The 21627-nt window shown below is 56.0% G+C and overlaps 1 protein-coding gene across 1 annotated transcript; it reads right to left on the bottom strand.

Moving 5' to 3' along the window:
• Nucleotides 1-11540: 11540 nt before the first annotated feature.
• SLC35B1 (solute carrier family 35 member B1) lies at nucleotides 11541-21226 on the bottom strand. Its single transcript, XM_071577256.1, has 9 exons — nucleotides 20931-21226; nucleotides 19570-19673; nucleotides 18507-18637; nucleotides 16751-16781; nucleotides 15508-15665; nucleotides 14258-14384; nucleotides 13611-13717; nucleotides 12155-12308; nucleotides 11541-11907 (listed from the first exon to the last, which is right to left on the bottom strand). Exons 1-9 carry the CDS (start codon nucleotides 21191-21193, stop codon nucleotides 11855-11857), a joined length of 1128 nt encoding a protein of 375 aa, XP_071433357.1. The 5' UTR covers nucleotides 21194-21226; the 3' UTR covers nucleotides 11541-11854.
• Nucleotides 21227-21627: the final 401 nt, after the last annotated feature.

A 21627-nucleotide genomic window follows, 5' to 3' on the forward strand; every position in this document is an offset into this window, starting at 1 on the left:
AAGTCTCACTGCACTTGCCGAGGGGATAATTCTCAGTGACACAAGTGGCTTTTTCCCCCTGAGCAGGAGCACCAAACGCTGAGGCACCCCCGGGTTTGGAGGAGTTCTCTGGTGTCCATCCCCCTCTGATTGTCACTGGGAGCTGATTAAACTGATGGTTGTCTGTGCAAGAATTCCAACCAGCTCCTGCTCCTTAATATTCACTTCCTCTTTTGGTTTTAATTATTTTGTCCCTCCGTTTTCCCTTTCAATTTACTAAAACTCCAGAAATGTAATTAGGGAGAGGCTGAACCCGCAGAAAGCTGCCAGCATTTCTACATTATGATTAAATGTATCAGCCATCCCTTCTGAGGAGCAGCAGCCTCATAATTATGTCCCTGTTATCCAGGAAAGAATCTGCAACACGTAGGGATAGGGAGTTATTGAAAAAGCAGCACTAATTAAAGTCTCATATCGGCTCCCCGTGATGGGGGAGAGGATGAAAACAGTTATTTAATTATTTCCTGTCGTTGCCGTCTTTGTTACAAAACCAAACAAACCCGTTCTACACAAAGCCCGGCTCAATCACTGGGGAGACTTAATGAGGCTTTTATGGAGGCAACAGCAACAAAACCACCGCAAGGTGCTGATTCCCCTCCCCTGATGCCACCGAGACCTGTAGGAATCATTTTCCAAGCACCAGGAATGTTGTGGTGGAGCCACAAACTGCAATGGAATCGTCGCTGGTTTGTTTTAAATTTAAGCCATTAATGATTATTGATATTAAAGGCTTTTATGGTTTAATTGTTAAATGACCACACCGAGGGCTGATTTGGTGTGTGAGGAGGAGAAGAGCTGCTGAGATCCCGAGTTCTTCCAACCGTGTCAGGCTGAGCATCCTCTGGGGAAGGGAAACTGGAGAGCTTTGCTTTTCCAACCCTTCCCCGAGTCTAATTTGCAACAGAATGGCGAGCACTGAGCGAGGCAGCGGGTGAGTCCTACAGCCCCAGAGCTCCCTCCTCGCACAGCAAAGCCCTCAGAGCTGCGTGGGGCAGGAGGGGCACTGAAGTGTCACCCAGCTTTGAAAAGGGGAGAGGAATTAAGCAGCTTGTTTATAGTTCTAAAAACCACAGAGTTGGGCAACTGGCTGCTTCCAGTTTCAGAGCAGAAACGCAGAGGGTGTAGGAAGAATACAGGAAATAGGTGGGGTTTGGTTAGGTGGGTTTTACTTTAGGTGGGTTTTATTTTAGGTGGGTTTTACTTTAGGTGGGTTTTACTTTAGGTGGGTTTTATTTTAGGTTGGTTTTATTTCCCTGTGAGGTTGGGGAGGAGCTGGAATGGATTTCCAAGAAAAGCTGTGGCTGCCCCAGCCCTGGGAGTGTCCCAGGCCAGGCTGGACAGGGCTTGGAGCACCCTGGGCTGGTGGGAGGTGTCCCTGGCCATGGCAGGGGTGGGATCCTTAAGTTTCCCTCCATTCCAAACCATTCTGGAATCCTGTGATTCCATGGAGTTGGAGGATGTTCTAGGCTGGGTTTAGAACCAGAGACCTCAGAGCCCCTTCCAGTGCCCAAAGGGGCTCCAGGAGAACTGGAGAGGGACAAGGGATGGAGGGACAGGACACAGGGAATGGGTTCCCACTGTCAGAGGGCAGGGACAGATGGGATATTGGGAAGGAATTGCTGGCTGGGAGGGTGGGCAGGGCCTGGCACAGGTGCCCAGAGAAGCTGTGGCTGCCCCAGCCCTGGGAGTGTCCAAGGCCAGGCTGGACAGGGCTTGGAGCAGCCTGGGCTGGTGGGAGTTGTCCCTGCCCATGGCAGGGGTGGCACTGGGTGGGCTTTAATGCCAGCCCACCCTGGGATTCTGTGATTTAGGGATCCAGATTCAAAACTGTGACTGAAAACAATTCCTTTCCAACATTGGTATAAAATTTCAGGTGCCTCCATTTTTCAGGCACTGCCCTTTCTGCCCCAAACATTCCCTGAAGTGTTGCCAGTTCCAGGCTGTGCCCCTGCTCAGGAGTCTCCCAGCCTGGGCACTTAATCCCACAGTTCTTTCCTTGCTGGCACTGGGGTCCAGTGGCACCTGAGTCCCTGCAGACAGAAAGGATGAACTGGCTCTAACACACCTTCAAATTCAGTGCAGAACAACAGCAATCAGCACTTCCATGAGAAAATTCCTGCTGGTAGTCCCAGAATCCCAGGATCACTGAGGCTGGAAAAGCCCTGCCAGCCCATGGAGCCCACCCTGTGCCCAATGCCCACCTTGTCCCCCTGCCCAGAGCACTCAGTGCCACCTTGGACACCTCCCTGGGCAGCCCCTTCCAGTTCCTGACCACCCTTTCCATGCGGGAATCCCTCCTACTGGTGGGATAAACCCCTTGTTCACATCCCAACCACCCAAAGTTTACTGCTATGCACATTCCCCATCCAAATTCCCTTTCCTGACTTCAAAATGCCACAAAACAGCTCAACTCACTCATTTTTTGCTATGATTAAAACCCCCTTTTGTCTGTGAGAAAACAAACAATGCTTAACAAACATTCTGACCCGCTTTAGAGAAACTCTGACTTGGAGATTTTAATTGCAGGGAATCTGTTCATTTTGCTATTTTTACCTGTGTTGGAAAAGTATCAAAGCTAATTTTTTTAGAAGAGGAAATTATACTTTAAAATGCACAATTGGGAGGAAGTGACTCCCCAATGTCTTTGGGCTGGTGCTTTGTTTCTCCTCAGGAGCATCTCCTGCCTCCCTCCCCTGATGAGCCTATTCTTGTTTTTTGGGGCTGGTTTGCTTTAAGATGCTTTTGATCCTGGATTCATTAAAACCTGATCCTGCTGCTTCCCACCAGCCCTAATGGTCTGTGAAATTATTTTCCCTTTCTCCAAGCCAGTTGTTAACTCTGCGAGCACCTGCAGGGTGGAGGAGCTCAGAACGTGCTCAGAACTCCTCAGGTTTGGTCCCACCAGCCTTTCCCCACAAACAGGGATAAACCCTCAGTGTTTCAGCATCTCCTCGTGCAGGAGTGGGAATGGGAGCAGCAGAGTCTGAAGGTGTTTCTTGCTGATGTTTTCCACTCCTCCAGGTACGGGGAGATAATGGGACAAAAGGTTTGGAAAGTGAGGATAAGATTCACTCTGCCGTTTTTCAGCCCAGAATTCCAGACGGACTAAGATTCCTGCCAGGAAAAAGGTGCCAGGATAGAAAGGGATTGTTCCTTTTCTAGGGTTAATGGGGCCCCATCATTGGCACCTGAGAGCCCAAGGCTGCCACCTTTTCCCTGGGCACAAAGCTCGACGGCGCGGGCCACGTGCAGGTCCGGGAAAGAGCCATTTTTCAGCCCAGAATTCCAGATGGACGAAGATTCCTGCCAGAGAAAATGTGCCAGGACAGAAAGGAATTCTTACATTTTTAGGGTTCATGGGGCCCCATCATTGGTAAATGAATGCCCAGGGCTGCCACCTTTTCCCTGGGCACAAAACTCGACGGTGCGTGCCACGTGCGGGTCGGGGAAATTGCGATTTTTCCTGACCCGCATGTGGCCCGCGCCGTCCAGCTTTGCGCCCAGGGAAAAGGTGGCAGCCTTTGGCTCTCAGGTGCCAATGATGGGGCCCTATTGACCCTAGAAAAGGAGCAATCCCTTCCTCTCCTGGCACCTTTTTCCTAGGAGGAATCTTCATCTGTCTTGAATTCTGGGCTAAAATGCGGCACTTTCCCGGACCTGCACGTGGCCCGCGCCGTCGAGCTTTGCGCCCAGGGAAAAGGCGGCAGCCTTTGGCTCTCAGGTGCCAATGATGGGGCCCTATTGACCCTAGAAAAGGAGCAATCGCTTTCTGTCCTGGCCCTTTTTTCCTGGCAGGAATCTTCGTCCATCTGGAATTCTGGGCTGAAAAATGGCACTTTCCCGGACCTGCACGTGGCAGGCACTGTTGAGCTTTGCGCCCAGGGAAAAGGTGGCGTTGCCGAAGGGCGACACCTCGGGCGCCGGGGGTCCCCAAGGGGGGCTTTCCGAGGGGCTGCTCCTCGGGCGCCGGGGTCCCCAAGATGGGGCTGGCCGCGGGGCGGTGCCTCGGTCGCCGGGGGTCCCTAAGGGGGGGCTGGCCAAGGGGCGGTGCCTCGGGAGCCGGGGGTCCCTAAGGGGGGCTGGCAGAGGGGCGGCTCCTCGGGCGCCGGGGGTCCCCAAGGGGTGTTCCCGAGGGACGACATTTCGGGCACCGCGCGTGCCCAAGTGGGATTCCTGAGACAATCGACATTTTGGACACCTAGGGAGACCCGACGGGGGAGCTGCTGAGGGACGACATTTTGGACACTGGGGGATGCCCAAGGGACGACATTTTCTGCGTCGGGGGTCCCCAAGGGGGGTTGCCGAGGGACGACATTTCGGGTACAGGGAGTCCCCAAGGGGGGATACAGAGGGACATTTCGGGCACAGGAGGTTCCCAAGGGGGGTTACCGAGAGGCGACAGCTCGGGCATCAGGGGTCCCTGAAGGACCCGCACGGGGCACGCACCATCCAGCTCTTCCCCAAGGGGAAAGATGGCAGCCTTGGGATCTCAGGTGCCAATGATGGGGCCCCATTAACCCTAGAAAAGGAACAATCGCTGTCAGTCCTGGCACCTTTTTCCTGGCAGCAATCTTCGTCCGTCTGGAATTCTGGGCTGAAAAATGGCACTTTCCCGGACCTGCACGTGGCCCGCGCCGTCGAGCTTTGTGCCCAGGGAAAAGGCGGCAGCCTTTGGCTCTCAGGTGCCAATGATGGGGCCCTATTGACCCTGGAAAAGGAGCAATTGCTTTCTGTCCTGGCCCTTTTTTCCTGGCAGGAATCTTCGTCCGTCCGGAATTCTGGGCTGAAAAATGGCACTTTCCCGGACCTGCACGTGGCCCGCGCCGTCGAGCTTTGCGCCCAGGGAAAAGGCGGCGTTGCTGAAGGGCGACACCTCGGGCGCCGGGGGTCCCCAAGGGGGTCTGGACGAGAGGCGGCGTCTTGGGAGCCGGGGGTCCCCAAGGGGTGTTCCCGAGGGACGACATTTCGGGCACCGCGCGTGCCCAAGTGGGGTTCCCGAGAGAATCGACATTTTGGGCACCTAGGGGGTCCCGACAGGGGAGTTGCCGAGGGACGACATTTTGGGGACTGGGGGGTGCCCAAGGGACGACATTTTCTGCGTCGGGGGTCCCCAAGGGGGGTTGCCGAGGGACGATATTTCGGGTACAGGGAGTCCCCAAGGGGGGTTACAGAGGGACATTTCGGGCACAGGGGGTTCCCAAGGGGGGTTACCGAGAGGCGACAGCTCGGGCACCAGGGGTCCTCAAAGGACCCGCACGTGGCATGCACCATCCAGCTCTTCCCCAAGGGGAAAGATGGCAGCCTTGGGATCTCAGGTGCCAATGATGGGGCCCTATTGACTCTAGAAAAGGAGCAATCGCTTTCTGTCCTGGCACCGTTTCCCTGGCAGCAATCTTTGTCCGTCCGGAATTCTGGGCTGAAAAATGGCACTTTCCCGGACCTGCACGTGGCCCGCGCCGTCGAGCTTTGCGCCCAGGGAATAGGTGGCAGCCTTTGGCTCTCAGGTGCCAATGAGGGGGCCCAACTAACCCTAGAAAAGGCACAATCCCTTCCTCTCCTGGCACCTTTTTCCTAGGAGGAATCTTCATCTGTCTTGAATTCTGGGCTAAAATGCGGCACTTTCCCGGACCTGCATGTGGCCCGCGCCGTCGAGCTTTGCACCCAGGGAAAAGGAGGCAGACTTGGGCTCTCAGGTGCCAATGAGGGGGCCCCACTACCCCTAGAAAAGGAGCAATCGCTTTCTGTCCTGGCTCTCTTTTCCTGGCAGGAATCTTGGTCCGTCTGGAATTCTGGGCTGAAAAATGGCACTTTCCCAGACCCGCACGTGGCCCGCGCCGTCGAGCTTTGCACCCAGGGAAAAGGCGGCAGCCTTTGGCTCTCAGGTGCCAATGATGGGGCCCCATTAACCCTAGAAAAGGCACAATCCCTTTCTGTCCTGGCACCTTTTTCCTGGGCGCAAACTCGACGGTTTGTGCCACGTGCGGGTCCCGCAGATTCTGTAGCGCAGGATATGAAAGTCTGAGTGAGCATAAAGGGCTCAAACAGCTGAAAGCAAAGCCAAACTAAACTAAAAACAGGGGAGGGAGTGCAGGTAGCAAATAAAAAATTGGGATTTACTAAAGGGAGAATGTGAAAGTGCATTTGCAGTCTGGACCTTCAGGGAACAACAACAGTTAAGGAAAAGGATTTTTAAGGTATCCACAAACCAGGAATTTTTCATCCACTCAGATTTGGGATTCATACCTAAATCACAGTTTATTCTCATTCTATTTCTTGCAGCTGGGGGAGAGGAGATCTCTGTAAATCTGTGCTTTCCACACAGTGCTAAAGGTTAGTATTAACTGTCAATTTGTGTCTTATTGCACTAATTCCAACAAATGTTGTGGTTTAACTATTGCTGCTCCACGACATCCAAGTCAAGGGGCCCAATTCCAGCCTTTCCAGAGCTCCTTTTCCAAATGGACTGTGCTCCCTCTCCCTGTGAGTGGGGAAGTTTAGAGATAATTAAATGAAATGCTGCATCCTCCCTGGGTTCCCAGGATTTATGTAACTCACCCTTCCTAAAATATGTACTGACTGCAACAATAATTAACCTCATCCTGGGCAGTGCTCAGGTAACAGTGTCTTGTTGCTGAGAGATATTAATGAAGCTGCTTTAACCAGTGCCTCTGGTTTGAAGTGATAACATGATTCATGTCATAGAGACAGAGGGGGGAAAGACAATTTAGAGTTTATGAAACCAGAGAAAATAAAGGTTGTGTCAAAACTCTGCTCTTGATACACCTCAGGCCTCGTTATGCGGAGTGACCTGGGCAAGGTGTCCCTGCCCATGGAGTGGGATGAGCTGGAAGGTCCCTCCCAACCCAAACCATTCCATGATTTTATTTCCTTGCCACGTTCACCATCAAATTAAGCAATGACAGCCCATCAGGGTCACTGAGATGTCTCAAAACCTTGGGAGGAAGTGGCACCGCAACTCTGAGAGCAGCCTGAAGAGCTGTCCTGAGAGCTGGGAAGCAGCTGGCATTGCTCTGAGAAGGGATTTTGGGAAGTTTAGCCCATGGATGTCAAGGAATTTCACCTCCAGAGGATACAAACTGCACTGTCTGCTTTGGCCACCCCCACAGAAACAACAATCCTGCTGTAGGAGAGGGCTGAGAGTTTGGTGGCCTTCTAATATTCCATTGCAGGGGGGAAAGAGGCCTCTGGAGCAGAGCTTTGTGCTGCCCATGGGGAGAGGCTGATACAGGTGGGCCTTGGGTGGCCTCTGCTCCTGTTCCAGGGTTATAAAAAGGGGAAATCACAACTTTTGATTGTCACACCTGCAGGAAAGCAAAGCTCTTGAGTATCAAGACCATCATGGAAATCTTCCCTTGCTGCCCTCAGAACTGTGTATCCTCAGGACTGGCAATTCCTTGACTCCAAAGGAGCAATGACAATTCCTTGTCCATCTGTACCATCCTCTGACCAGAAAATTCTCTCCTACAGGGTTATCTCCACCTCAACAAAACATCCACATTTAACACCATCTCCTCACTCTCTGCTCTCTAAACATTTGGGGGTTTTTTTAACCATCTGCTGGTGGAGCTCACAAACCAAGGCAGATGAAAGGCAAAGGGGGGGCAGCTGCCAACTTTCACCCCTGTGGATGCCACGTCTGGGCTCTGAAACCCCAACTTCCCCCTCCCCAGTGATCCATCAGCACGTTCCTCCTGCAGGGCCAGCACAGCCACAGTGGGATCTGTTTGTTCTGGCCATGCCTGACTCCTCTCCCCTCCCCAGCAGCACCAGGAGCTGACAGGGCTTCCTGGGAGAATTCTGGCAGTGTTTTGCAGCCTGTGCTGGCTGTGACAGGGGCTCAGCTGTCTGAGTGCCCAGACCTGCCTGCACAGCAGGAACAGGGGGATTGTCCCAGAGCTCCAACCCCTCAGCTCCAGGTGGGCTCTGCTGCTGGGCACGAGGGACTGAACAGGATGGAGCAAGACCTTCATTCCCACCTTGGTTTTGCAGCACACACAGACTCTGGTTTTAGTTTAGGTGGGGTTTACTTTAGGCGGGGTTTACTTTAGGTGGGGTTTAGTTTAGGTGGGTTTTAGTATAGGTGGGGTTTACTTTAGGTGGGGTTTACTTTAGGTGGGTTTGACTTTAGGTGGGGTTTGACTTTAGGTGGGTTTTACTTTAGGTGGGTTTTGCTTTAGGTGGGTTTTACTTCCCTGGGAGGTTGGGGAGGAGCTGGAATGGAATTCCCAGAGAAGCTGTGGCTGCCCCATCCCTGGGAGTGTCCAAGGCCAGGCTGGACAGGGCTTGGAGCACCCTGGGCTGGTGGGAGGTGTCCCTGCCCATGGCAGGGGTGGGATCCGTAAGTTTCCCTCCATCCCAAACCATTCTGGAATCCTGTGATTCCATGGAGTTGGAGGATGCTCTGGGCCAGAACAGACTCCAGACGCAGAGTTGTACCGGTAATTAAACAGGAATCGCTGTTTTGTTGTTGTGCTCCCCCTGTCCTTTGGAAATGGTTGTAATGAGAGTTCCCCCTGCTGGTAAATGCCCAGGCCTGGGAGGGTTCGGGGCTGGGACTGAGGAGCCAACACAGAGCAGGAGAAATGGAAACGGGATCTCTTCAGAGCTCAGCCTGACCTTCGTGTTTTGCACTTGCAGAGCTTTGTCCAAGGCACTTCATGAATTCCTTTCCTACCAGCTGAATTCCCTCTCTCTGCTCAGACAAAGCCTGGCCACAGCTGCTGAGGAAGGAGCAAAGCACAGCCATTCCCTTCAGGAATTCCAGGCTCAGAGCATGGCACGGGCAGTGCTCAAAGCCCCCCTCACCTGGGCAATGCTTTACACTCCCCAAAACTTCCCATTTGGGGAAATGTTATCACAAAACCAGTGCTCACTTCCAGCTGGGGCAAAGGGCCAGAGGGAGCTCCCAAGGGCTCTGATTCACCTGAGCCTGCACCTTTCTGTAAACTGGAGAATATCCAAGGAAGTCAGAGCAGAACTGAAGCCCAGAGGATCTGGGCAGTGGGTTTCAATCCCTTGGATCCCCTGAACTGCTCCCAGGTGCACTTGCTACCACATGGAACACTCACTTAGAATCATGGAATGGTTTGGGTTGGAAGGACCTCAAAGCTCATCCAATCCCACCCCCTGCCATGGGCAGGGACACCTCCCACCAGGGACACCTCCCACCAGCCCAGGGTGCTCCAAGGGCTGGGCTGGGCTGTTTGGGGCCTCCTTGGTCACTTCCTCCTTGGAATAAGCAGGATAGAACTTGGCAGCAGGAGTGCAAGGTCCCTTTGCACAGGATTTCTGCAGGAGCTGAACCACAGGGAGTCCTGTCCACACTTTGTCCATTACTCATCTCCTGAGGACAGAAAGTGTTTCCTGACACTTCACCCAAACCCAAGCTCTGCCTCCGAAGGCACTTGAGCTGTTTACAAACTGAAACAAAGCCAAAAAACTATTAAACACAATTATCCCTCTGCAAAAGTGCCTTGGAGAGGAGCCACGTTCCTAAAAGATAAAAATAACAGAGGTTGGAAACTTTCTTGGCTCCTCACCCAGTTCCCTTGGAGCTTTGCTGTCTTCATGTCAGGAGTCAGCTGGGCCCAAGCAGGACAGGCCCCAGAAGGCTCCTCAGGCCGGGGGGTGTCACTGTCACAGCAGCCCTGGCACGAAGGGACCTGTTTGTTGTGTGCAGAGCTGTTCAACTGTCCAGGAGAGGCAGAGCTGATGTGAGAACAGCTCCTTGACTGCCCCTGCAGCCCCCTCAGGGATCCCACAGCACCTGAGGGTGGGAGGACAGACAGAAAACCCACCCAGGAGAGCCAGGGAGTCACCCAGGCAGCTGCAGGAGCTGCCTCTGGCTCTGGGAGTCCTTATTGATGGAGACAGAGCAGCAGAGAGGGAAGAACCAGCTGGAGCAGCACCAGGAAAAGGCTTTGGAGCTAAAGTGGGTCGAGGGAGCTGCAGCAATCAGGAGAAAATCTTCCTTTTCCTTCTCCTTGCAGGCTCATCTCCAGATCTGTGCTGGGAATACAGACCAGCTCAAGGTATTGGGGAAGAATTCCCTGGCTCAGGAAAAGCCTGGGAAGCTCCAACTGCATTCCTTCTGCTGCTGTGGGGGACAGGCCTGGAGCAAGAGCTCCCCTGGAGCTGTGTCAGCCCTTTTCCAGGGTTAAGGAAAGAGTTACCAAAGTCTTTGGGGTTTGGTTGGTTTTAAGACACTCAGAGCTACACCCAGACCTGGGGAGGAAGAGTTTGGGAAGAGCAGGCCCTGAACACAGGACAAGTGTATTCCTACACTGGATTATTAATTTAACAGAAGGGAAAACAAGTTCTGCAAAACAAATGGAACCAAGAGCTCCCCTTGGATGCTTTTCCTGCTTCTGGTTGCTGGGTTGGAGAATTAGTTAAATTTCAGTCAGTGCTGAGAGACAGAGGAGCAGAGAGAAAACCCAACCCAGCTTTCTGATCAAATCCCACCAAAGATAATTAATTCTTGTCTCTGCCACAGAGTTCACAAACAACTTGTGTGGTTTCTTTGCTCCCTTTACAGAACAGAAGTAATTAATTACCTTGGAGACTCTGGGCAGCAGGAACTGCCCTCAGCAGGTGCCAGCACAAGGTGGTCACCAGGCAGCACTCAGGGAGTTAATCCCAGGAACTTTTCCTTCTGGATTCTCTACTCTGAGAATGTGTTTGTTTGCTAATTAGCACTTGACCTTTAAGACAAACCCAAGCCAGCAAAGAGGTGACAAACCCTTTCCCAGCCTTGGGTTTAATTCTGCAGGAGTTTGAGCAGAGCTCCTGGAGACTGAGATGGAGTAAAACCACACCTGAGGCCAAAGGAGTTGTAGGGAACACAGGAGGGGTGGAGAGAGCAGGGATGGGGACAGGGAGAGACTTCCAAGAGCTGCTGAGGAAGGAGATCAAGGTCCTATCTGGAGGGACAAGAGGCCAAACCCCCAAACAGATGGAGAGCAAGAGGCAGCTGCAGCTCAGCTTTCATGTGCAAAGTTTGCTCCTTGGAGAGTCCTGCTCTGAAGCATCACTACAGAACAGCTCCCCCCCTCCAGGAGCTGGGACCGTGTTAATTAACCAGGGCACAATTAACCAGGGCCCTGTAATTAACTGCTGTCCCTCTGGGCAGGTCTGGCAGCAGAAGGGGGAAGGTTGGGGGGGGCAGAGAATGAATTGGGGCCCCCACTGGTTAAAGAGGATCCCAAAGAGGATCCCTGTGAGGCACCAGGAGCTGTGGGAGGGCTGGGATGGGGCATTTTGGGATCTCCACCTGCACGTCCCCAGGGAAGAACATCCCACCAGCTGCTCCAAATCCCTCATGGAAAATCACACAGTCAGAGGGGCTTGTCTCCAGCTTTAATCCAGGATCACTCCAGGCCACACCACGGGACCAACATAATTCTGAGCCAACCCCCTCCCTGGACAGCAGTGCTGGGTCCCCCCAAAATCAACTGGAATGAAAGTTCTGGCAACGTGACCACTGTGTTTTTTTCTTTAATAAAGATATGAAGGATTTGCTTTCCTGTTAAGGCAAGAATGTCATCCTGCTGCTCAGCTCTAGTGAGGCAGCTTTGATTACAGAAAAAAAAAACAACAAAAAAAAGCTTAATTACACTTCAAACTAAAGCATTACATTTGTAAGACAATTCAGAATTAAAAAACTAAACCAAACCAAAAGAATTCCACACGGGCTCGCTCTGATCACCAATCCTGAGTCCAGTTTCATAACAGATTTTGAGGTACAAGACAATAAATTAAAAGTTCATTCCAGCTGCAGATCAACCAACCGACCTCAATGTGACGTTTTCTTCGCTCCCTTCCCGAATTTGGCATCGAGTCCGAGGCCTGCACAGACAGAGCACGAGGCAAAGCATCACAAAGTGCTCTGTGTTCCCCCAACAAGCACAAACCAAGGAACTGGGGGGAAAAAAAGCAGTTTAACAGCCTCAAATTAAGGGTGTCTTGGATTGATTTACCCACTATGGGGGGAAACACCACATGGCTCTGCTGGAGGTCACGATTTGCAACACAAGGAGGTGATTTTTTTGACCAGCTGGGAGAAGGATCTCAGGGATTTGCTTCCCAGACTTACCCAGGAACACCAGGATGGTGCCCACCCACTGCATGGAAGTGATGGGGTTGGCAAACAGAACGACGGACGCTAAAATGGTGAAGAACTTGCGGGTTGTGGTGATGATGGAGCAGGTCAGGGGCCCAAAGTACACCACAGTCATGAAGATAAAACTCTGTGGAGAACAAAGACATGATGCTTGTCACCAGCACTGGGAGAAGGACAGCATGGATTGTGTGTCCAGTGAGAATCCAGCTGGAGGATCTCAGTCAAACCCTGGTTATTTGCAGGCACTCAGCAATAGGACAAGGGGGCACGATGGGCTCGAGCTCTGCCAGGGGAAATTGAAGTTGGAGATGAGGAAGAAATTCTTTGCAGAGAGAGTGCTCAGGGATTGGAATGGGCTGCCCAGAGAGGGGGTGGATTCCCCATCCCTGGAGGTTTTTCAGCTGAGCTTGGCCGTGGCACTGAGTGCCATGATCTGGTAAAGGGACTGGAGTTGGACCAAGGGTTGGACTTGATGATCTCAGAGGGCTTTTCCAACCCAATCCATTCTGTGATTCTGTGGATGTGGCACTGAGTGAGAATCCACCATGTCTTGATCCAACTCTACTGTGATCACGGAGTGCCCTGGGCTGGTGATCACAGTGGGGTGGGATCAAGGATTGGACTTGATGATCTCAGAGGCCTTTTTCAACCCAATCCATTCCGTGATTCTCTGATAATGCTGGTGAGGGGACTGGAGCACAAGCCCTGTGAGGAGAGACTGAGGGAGCTGGGGGTGTTTAGCCTGGAGAAGAGGAGGCTCAGGGCAGAGCTCATCACTCTCTACAACTCCCTGACAGGAGGTTGTAGCCAGGTGGGGGTTGGAGTCTTCTCCCAGGAAACTGTCAGTAAGACAAGAGGGCATGGCCTTAAGTCTGCCAGGGGAGGTTTAGGTTGGATATTTGAAAGAAATTCTTTGCAGAGAGAGTGCTCAGGGATTGGAATGGGCTGCCCAGAGAGGGGGTGGATTCCCCATCCCTGGAGGTTTTTCAGCTGAGCTTGGCCGTGGCACTGAGTGCCATGATCTGGTAAAGGGACTGGAGTTGGACCAAGGGCTGGACTTGATGATCTCAGAGGCCTTTTCCAACCCAATCCATTCTATCATTCTGTGATTCTGTGGATGTGGCACTGAGTGAGAATACACCACGTCTTGATCCAACCCCACTGTCATCACCAGCCCAGGGCACTCTGTGCCCTGGGCTGGTGATGACAGTGGGGTTGGATCAAGGGTTGGACTTGATGATCTCACAGCTCTTTTCCAACCCAACCCATTCTATGATTCCATATGAAATTCAACTGGTTTTATAGGATGGTTTGGGTTGACCATGATCCAGTCCCACCCTCCTGCCACCCCCAGAGCAGCACAGGGTGATGCAGCCCCACTCCAAGCCCCCATGCCAGGACCCTGGAGAGCAGGGCAGGAAGGACTCACCTGCCCCAGGGCACTGGTGAGGCCAAAGAGGAGGATGTTGTAGATGATGTGGGGGTAACGCTCCGTGAAACTCAGGAACTCCCAGAGCTCCCCCGTGAACAGGATCCCTGGAAAACACACCCAGATGGGAAACCCTGAGCTGGGAGCCACCCCCTGGGTGGTGGAATTCCACTTTACACCCAGATCCCCACAGGAGTATGGACAGCAGGGAGTAAATTCCACAGTGGCAAACAACAGGAGGAAAAGCAGTTGCCTTCCTGGTAAATTAATGAACGAGCAATCAGTGCCTGTGGATCAAATTCCAACAGAGCAGTCCCCAGCAATTCATTAGAGCAGTTACTGTCTAATTATCAATGCTTTGGATTGGGAGGGACCTTAAACCCCTCCAGTGCCATGGGCAGGGACACCTCCCACCAGCCCAGGCTGTCCCAAGCCCTTCCCAGCCTGGCTGGGCTCTGCTTTCTGCTCCTGCCTGGACTCTGGTGGGCACTGCAGGAGCCACTGTGAGCAACCCCCTTTCCATACACACACCAAAACCCCAAACCAAACCATGAATTGTCTTCCAGAAAGTGCTGCAGGCCCTTTTTCAGAGCTCCAGGCAATGCCTGTGCCCCAGGGTGGCACAGGGCTGTGCCCTGAGTCCTTACCAGCCCCCAGGAACAGGGTGGACCAGAGGTTGACGTTGAGCATCATGTGGTTGGAGCCTGTCTGGTAGTGATTCCTCATGTGGTCCTGGGACACTCCTGTGAGCCCATCCAGGGTCAGAGACAGCAGCTGGGGGAGCACAGAACCTTCAGGGGCTGTGGGGACACCCTGGCCTGCCCCTTCTCACCCCTCACTGCCTCTCCAGCAGGAATTATTGCAAAGGAATGCAGAGCACTCAACACCTGAGCTGGGAGAGACTCCCCTCACACCCCCTGCCCCCCTGGCACGGCCCCCCTGTGGCTCCAGGGCACCCCTGGGGGCTGGGTTAGTGCAGGTGGGGTGTAACTCACACCTGAGGTGTTGGATTTACTGCAGGTGGGATGTAAATCACACCTGAGGTGTTGGATTTAGTGCAGATGGGATGTAAATCACACCTGAGGGACTGGATTTAGTACAGGTGGGGTGTAACTCACACCTGAGGTGTTGGATTTAGTGCAGGTGGGATGTAAATCACACCTGAGGGACTGGATTTAGTACAGGTGGGGTGTAACTCACATCTGAGGTGTTGGGATTTAGTTCAGTGGTACAGGTGGGGTGTAACTCACACCTGAGGGACTGCATTTAGTACAGGTGGGGTGTAACTCACACCTGAGGCACTGGGTTAACTCCCACAGGTACAGGTGAGCTGTAACTCACACCTGAAGTGTTGGATTTGGTACAGGTGGGGTGTAAATCACACCTGAGGTGTTGGATTTAGTACAGGTGGGATGTAAATCACACCTGAGGGACTGGATTTAGTACAGGTGGGGTGTAACTCACATCTGAGGTGTTGGGATTTAGTTCAGTGGTACAGGTGGGGTGTAACTCACACCTGAGGGACTGCATTTAGTACAGGTGGGGTGTAACTCACACCTGAGGCACTGGGTTAACTCCCACAGGTACAGGTGAGCTGTAACTCACACCTGAGGTGCTGGATTTAGTACAGGTGAGCTGTAACTCACACCTGAGGTGTTGGGATTTAGTTCAGTGGTACAGGTGGGGTGTAACTCACACCTGAGGGACTGGATTAACTCCCACAGGTACAGGTGAGCTGTAACTCACACCTGAGGTGTTGGGATTCAGTTCAGTGGTACAGGTGAGCTGTAACTCACACCTGAGGCACTGAGTTAACTCCCACAAGCACAGGTGAGCTGCACACCTGAGGTGCCCAGGCCAGGCCCCTCCCTGCCCCCTGTGCCCCCCTGGCACTCACCAGCAGCAGTTCCCCGTAGCCAAAGGTGTGGTCGTCGCCCCCAGCCCCCTTTTTGGGCTTGTACAGGAACAGGGCCACCCCTGCCACGATGAGCAGCACACACAGGTACTTGGCTGGGGGGTACTTCTTCCTCAGCAGGGTCACTCCCAGGAGCATCACTGCACAGGAGGGACATCAGACACTGCTCCCAGAGCCCCCCAAAAATCACCCCTGAAACTCCAACTGCACAGGAGGGACATCAGACACTGCTCCCAAAGCCCCCCAGGGGGTTAAACACCCCCAAAAATCACCCCTAGAACTGCAACTACACAGGAGGGACATCAGACACTGCTCCCAAAGCCCCCCAGGGGGTTAAACACCCCCAAAAATCACCCCTGAAACTGCAACTACACAGGAGGGACATCAGACACTGCTCCCAAAGCCCCTCAGGGGGTTAAACCCTCCCAAAAATCACCCCTAAAACTGTAACTGCAGAGAAGGGATGTCAGAAACTTCTCCCAGAGCTCCTCAGGGGGTTAAAACCCCCCAAAAAGTCACCCCTGAAACTGCAACTGCACAGGAGGGACATCAGACACTGCTCCCAGAGCCCCCCAAAAATCACCCCTGAAACTGCAACTACACAGGAGGGACATCAGAAACTGCTCCCAGAGCCCCCAAAAATCATCCCTGAAACTGCAACTGCACAGGAGGGACATCAGACACTGCTCCCAGAGCCCCCCAAAAATCATCCCTGAAACTCCAACTGCACAGGAGGGACATCAGACACTGCTCCCAAAGCCCCCCAGGGGGTTAAACCTCCCCAAAAATCACCCCTAAAACTCCAACTGCAGAGAAGGGATGTCAGAAACTTCTCCCAGAGCCCCTCAGGGGGTTAAAACCCCCCAAAAAGTCACCCCTGAAACTGCAACTACACAGGAGGGACATCAGAAACTGCTCCCAAAGCCCCCCAGGGGGTTAAACCTCCCCAAAAATCACCCCTAAAACTGTAACTGCAGAGAAGGGATGTCACAACCCACTCTCAAAACTCCTTGTGGGGTTTAAACCCAAAAAAAGTCAATCCTAAAACTGTAACTAAAGAGAAGGGACAACACAAACTGCTCCCAAAGCCCCTCCTGGGGTTAAACTGAGCCCAGCAGAGCAGCACAAGGAGAAGACTCAGAGTGGGGAGATGGTTCTGCCAGGGCAGGTCCTGCTGGAGGCAGCAGAAATCCCACAAACACCCAGGAAATGGGAATTGGCTCACCTGGAATGGGCTTACAGGACTTGCCCAGGACCTGGAAAGGAAAGACAAGTATTGAGTGATGAACTCCCTGTGATGGGAGAGATCATGGATATGGGATGAGCATGGGAAGGGCCTGGCACAGAACACACCAGGATCCTTCCAAAGTAAGACACAAACCCCACCCCAATCAGGGCAATTAATTATCACTTCCTTCCCATTCTTCCTCTTCCTCTTGGAGCAAATCCAAGGATTCTGGGCCTTCTGAACAGCTCTGGCTCAAGGTCTGTGGAGGAAGGTGCTGCACAGACCTTATCCCAACACACCCTCTTCACACCAGGGGTGTCTCAGCTGCTAAAAACCCTCATCCCACTGAAATCCAAACCCATCAGCAACATTCTGGGACTTGGTAAAACAGATCTACATAAAAGCTCTATCCTAAAACTCCCAAAGTGCTGAAACCTGCATTAAAATCCATATATTGAGAGAACATTAGTGTGGATAAATCAGGGAGCAGGTGCTTTAATTAATAGCAAAGTATAGAAAAGCAATCACAGTAGGGGATTGTTATGAATTTATGATACTAATTAATGATCATCTCTAATGGGCACATCCAACCCACACCTGCCTTGGGAATTGTGTCTCAAGACCCTCCTATTCCCTCCCCATCCCATCCCTTCTCCCAGGGGTTTGGGGCCTCCTGCTTTGCCTAGAATGTGTTTTATTGTTCCCTTCCAGGGGCTTCTGTCCTAAAACCCACAGCCCTGCCCAGACCTTGGCCTGGAACCTCAGAGAGAGCACAGACCCCGAGGGAGGAGCTCAGCACCACCCACCTGTGGGGTGGCAGTGCCCACCTGGGTGTGGGTGAGGGGTGGCAGTGCCCACTTGTGGGAGGTGGCAGTGCCCACCTGTGTGGGGGTGGCAGTGCCCACCTGTGTGTGTGTGGCAGTGCCCACCTGTGTGGGGGTGGCAGTGCCCACCTGTGTGTGTGTGGCAGTGCCCACCTGGGGGGGTGGCAGTGTCCACCTGTGTGTGGGTGGCAGTGCCCACCTGTATGGGGGTGGCAGTACCCACCTGTGTGTGGGGGTGGCAGTGCCCACCTGTGTGGGGGTGGCAGTGCCCACCTGTGTGGGGGTGGCAGTGCCCACCTGTGTGGGCGGCAGTGCCCACCTGTGTGTGGGTGGCAGTGCCCACCTGTGTGTGTGTGGCAGTGCCCACCTGTGTAGGGGCGACAGTGCCCACCTGTGGGGGTGGCAGTGCCCACCTGGGTGAGGGTGGGGGATGGCAGTGCCCACCTGTGTGTGTGGTGGCAGTGCCCACCTGTATGGGGGTGGCAGTACCCACCTGTGTGGGTGGGGGGTGGCAGTGCCCACCTGTGTGTGGGTGGCAGTGCCCACCTGTGTGTGTGTGTGTGGCAGTGCCCACCTGTGTGTGTGGTGGCAGTGCCCACCTGTGTGTAGGTGACAGTGCCCACCTGTGTGTGTGTGGCAGTGCCCACCTGTGTGTGTGTGGCAGTGCCCACCTGTATGGGGGTGGCAGTACCCACCTGTGTGGGGGTGGCAGTGCCCACCTGTGTGGGGGTGGCAGTGCCCACCTGTGTGGGGGTGGCAGTGCCCACCTGTGTAGGGGCGACAGTGCCCACCTGTGGGGGTGGCAGTGCCCACCTGTGTGTGTGTGTGGCAGTGCCCACCTGTGTGTAGGTGGCAGTGCCCACCTGTGTGGGTGGCAGTGCCCACCTGTGTGTGTGTGGCAGTGCCCACCTGTGTGTGGCAGTGCCCACCTGTGTGGGGTAGCTGACGAACTGCAGGGCTGAGTTGCTGGAGACCATGGCACCCAGGTAGGACAGGGAGCAGGCGCCGTAGAGCCAGCGCTGGGTGCGATCCACGCGCGGGGCATCCACCAGCTGGATCACTGCAGGGAGCAGGGAGGGGATCAGGGACATCCCGGGACACAGGGTGGGATCAGGGACCCCCCCAGGACACAGGGATGGGATCAGGGACACAGGGATGGGATCAGGGAGCCCCCCAGGACACAGGGTGGGATCAGGGACATCCCCGGGACACAGGGTGGGATCAGGGACCCCCCCAGGACACAGGGATGGGATCAGGGACCCCCCCCAGGACACAGCGATGGGATCAGGGACACAGGGATGGGATCAGGGACATCCCCAGGACACAGGGATGGGATCAGGGACCCCCCCCCGGACACAGCGATGGGATCAGGGACCCCCCCCAGGACACAGCGATGGGATCAGGGACACAGGGATGGGATCAGGGACCCCCCGGGACACAGGGATGGGATCAGGGACATCCCCAGGACACAGGGATGGGATCAGGGACCCCCCCCCCCGGACACAGTGATGGGATCAGGGACCCCCCCCAGGACACAGCGATGGGATCAGGGACACAGGGATGGGATCAGGGACCCCTCGGGACACAGGGATGGGATCAGGGACCCTCCCGGCACACAGAGATGGCTCAGGGATACCCCCAGGACACAGGGATGGGCTCAGGAATACAGGGACAACCCCTGGGACACAGGGATGGGCTCAGGGCCACAGGGTTGGGATCAGGGACCCCCTGGGACACAGGAATGGGATCAGGGAACCCCCGGCACACAGAGAGGGCTCAGGGATACCCCCAGGACACAGAGACAGGCTCAGGGACACAGGGATGGGATCAGGGACACAGGGATGGGATCAGGGACCCCCCCCAGGACACAGGGCCGGGCTCAGGGACACAGTGACCACCCCCGGGACCGGAGTCGCCGCCGGGGGGTCCCCGCGGTGGGCAGGGCCGGGCCGGGCCAGGCAGGGCAGGGCCGGGCAGGGCGGGGGCACTCACGGAGCTTGGCGAAGGCAGCGTTGAGCACACACTGGATGAACACGAGCGTGAGCGCGAACCGAAACTGCTCCTGCTGCGGCCCCTGCCCGTACCGGCCGCGCGTGCTGCGGGGACACGGAGTGAGAGGGGGACAGACAGAGGGACAGCGGGACAGGGGGACAGACAGTGCTGGGAGGGAGCGACAGCGGGACAGAGAGCGGGACAGACAGCGGGACAGAGAGCGGGACAGACAGAGGGACAGAGAGCAGGAGAGACAGAGAGTGGGACAGACAGAGGGACAGCGGGACAGAGAGCGGGAGAGTCAGAGGGACAGAGAGCAGGACGGACAGAGGGACAGAGAGCGGGAGACAGAGAGTGGGACAGACAGAGGGACAGCGGGACAGACAGCGGGACAGAGAGCGCTGGGACGGACAGCGGGACAGAGAGCGCTGGGACGGACAGCGGGACAGACTGAGGGATAGCGAGCGCTGGGACAGACAGGGAGACGGACAGGGGGACACAGCGCGGGGACAGAGAGCGGGACAACAGGACAGACAGTCGGACAGACAGCGGGACAGAGCGGGGAAACAGAGCGGGGACAAAGTGTGGGGACAGCGGGACAGACAGCGGGACAGACAGGACAGAGCGGGCACAGCGGCGGGCCCGGGACCCGCAGCGAGAGAGTCGGTCCCGGGTGTCCCTCCCATGTCTCCGCTGCCACCCCCGATCCGGGTGTCCCCCCGTGTCCCCCTCGTGTCATTCCCCGTGTCCCCCCCCGTCCCCTCCGCCACCCCCGTTCCGGCTGTCCCCTCTGTGGCACTCCTGTCCCTCCCCGTGTCCCTCCCATGTCCCCGCTGCCACCCCCGTTCCGGGTGTCGCCTCGTGTCCCCCCCGTGTCCCTCCCTATGTCACCCCCCGTGTCCCCCCCATGTCCCCCCCTATGTCACCCCCCGTGTCATTCCCCGTGTCCCCCCCGTGTCCCCCCCATGTCCCTCCCTATGTCACCCCCCGTGTCATTCCCCGTGTCCCTTCCCGTGTCTCCCCCATGTCCTCTCCGCCACCCCCGTTCCGGCAGCCCCCTCTGTGGCACTCCTGTCCCTCCCCGTGTCCCTCCCCGTGTCACCCCCGTGTCCCCCCCATGTCCCCTCCGCCACCCCCGTTCCGGGTGTTGCCTCGTGTCCCCCCCGTGTCCCTCCCCGTGTCACCCCCCGTGTCCCCCCCATGTCCCCTCCGCCACCCCCGTTCCGGGTGTCGCCTCGTGTCCCCCCCGTGTCCCTCCCCGTGTCACCCCCCGTGTCCCCCCCATGTCCCCTCCGCCACCCCCGTTCCGGGTGTCCCCCCTCCCTCCCTCCCTCCCCCGGCCCGTGCCCGGTGCCGCGCACATGCTCTCCTGCAGGATGCCGTAGTAGAAGTAGCAGGCGAACACGCCGACGCAGCAGAGGGGCAGCCGGAGGCGCTCGGGCAGTGCCGCGGGTGCCGCTCCCATCGCGGGCTCCGCCGGCGGCTCCAGCACCACATCCCGCGGCGCCACCGCCGGCCTCATCCGCGCCGCGGGGCCCTCACGCCGCGCGGCCGCCCCCGCGCCGCCGGCCCCGCCGCGGGCCCCGCTCGGGGCGCGGGACGCCGCGAAACGCATCGGGAACATGCGGGAGTTCTGCGGAGAGACCTCCCGAGCCCTCCCCGGGGTCGCGCCCGACGCGGATGCGCCGCGGGGGCACCGGCGGGGCGGGGCTCGGGGCAGGCTCTGCGCGGGACAGCCCCGCGCCGGGGGGTTGGTGGGGGCCTCGGAGGCGCGCGGCGCGCGAGGGGACGCCGCACGATGTGGAGAACGGTGATTGGCTGAGGCGCGCGGGGGGCGGGACTGGGGCCCGAGGGACGGGCGCTGATTGGTGGGAATCCTGAGGGAAGCTCCGCCCACCGCGGCCCTGGCATGGAGGCGGCCACGGACGGGGATGGGGATCGGGGACGGGGATCGGGGACGGGGATGGGGACGGGGATGGGGATCGGGGATGGGGATCGGGGACGGGGATGGGGATCGGGGATGGGGATCGGGGATGGGGATCGGGGATGGGGATCGGG

The sequence above is a fragment of the Pithys albifrons genome, chromosome 25 (assembly GCF_047495875.1).
Source record: "Pithys albifrons albifrons isolate INPA30051 chromosome 25, PitAlb_v1, whole genome shotgun sequence".
Classification (NCBI taxonomy): domain Eukaryota; kingdom Metazoa; phylum Chordata; class Aves; order Passeriformes; family Thamnophilidae; genus Pithys; species Pithys albifrons.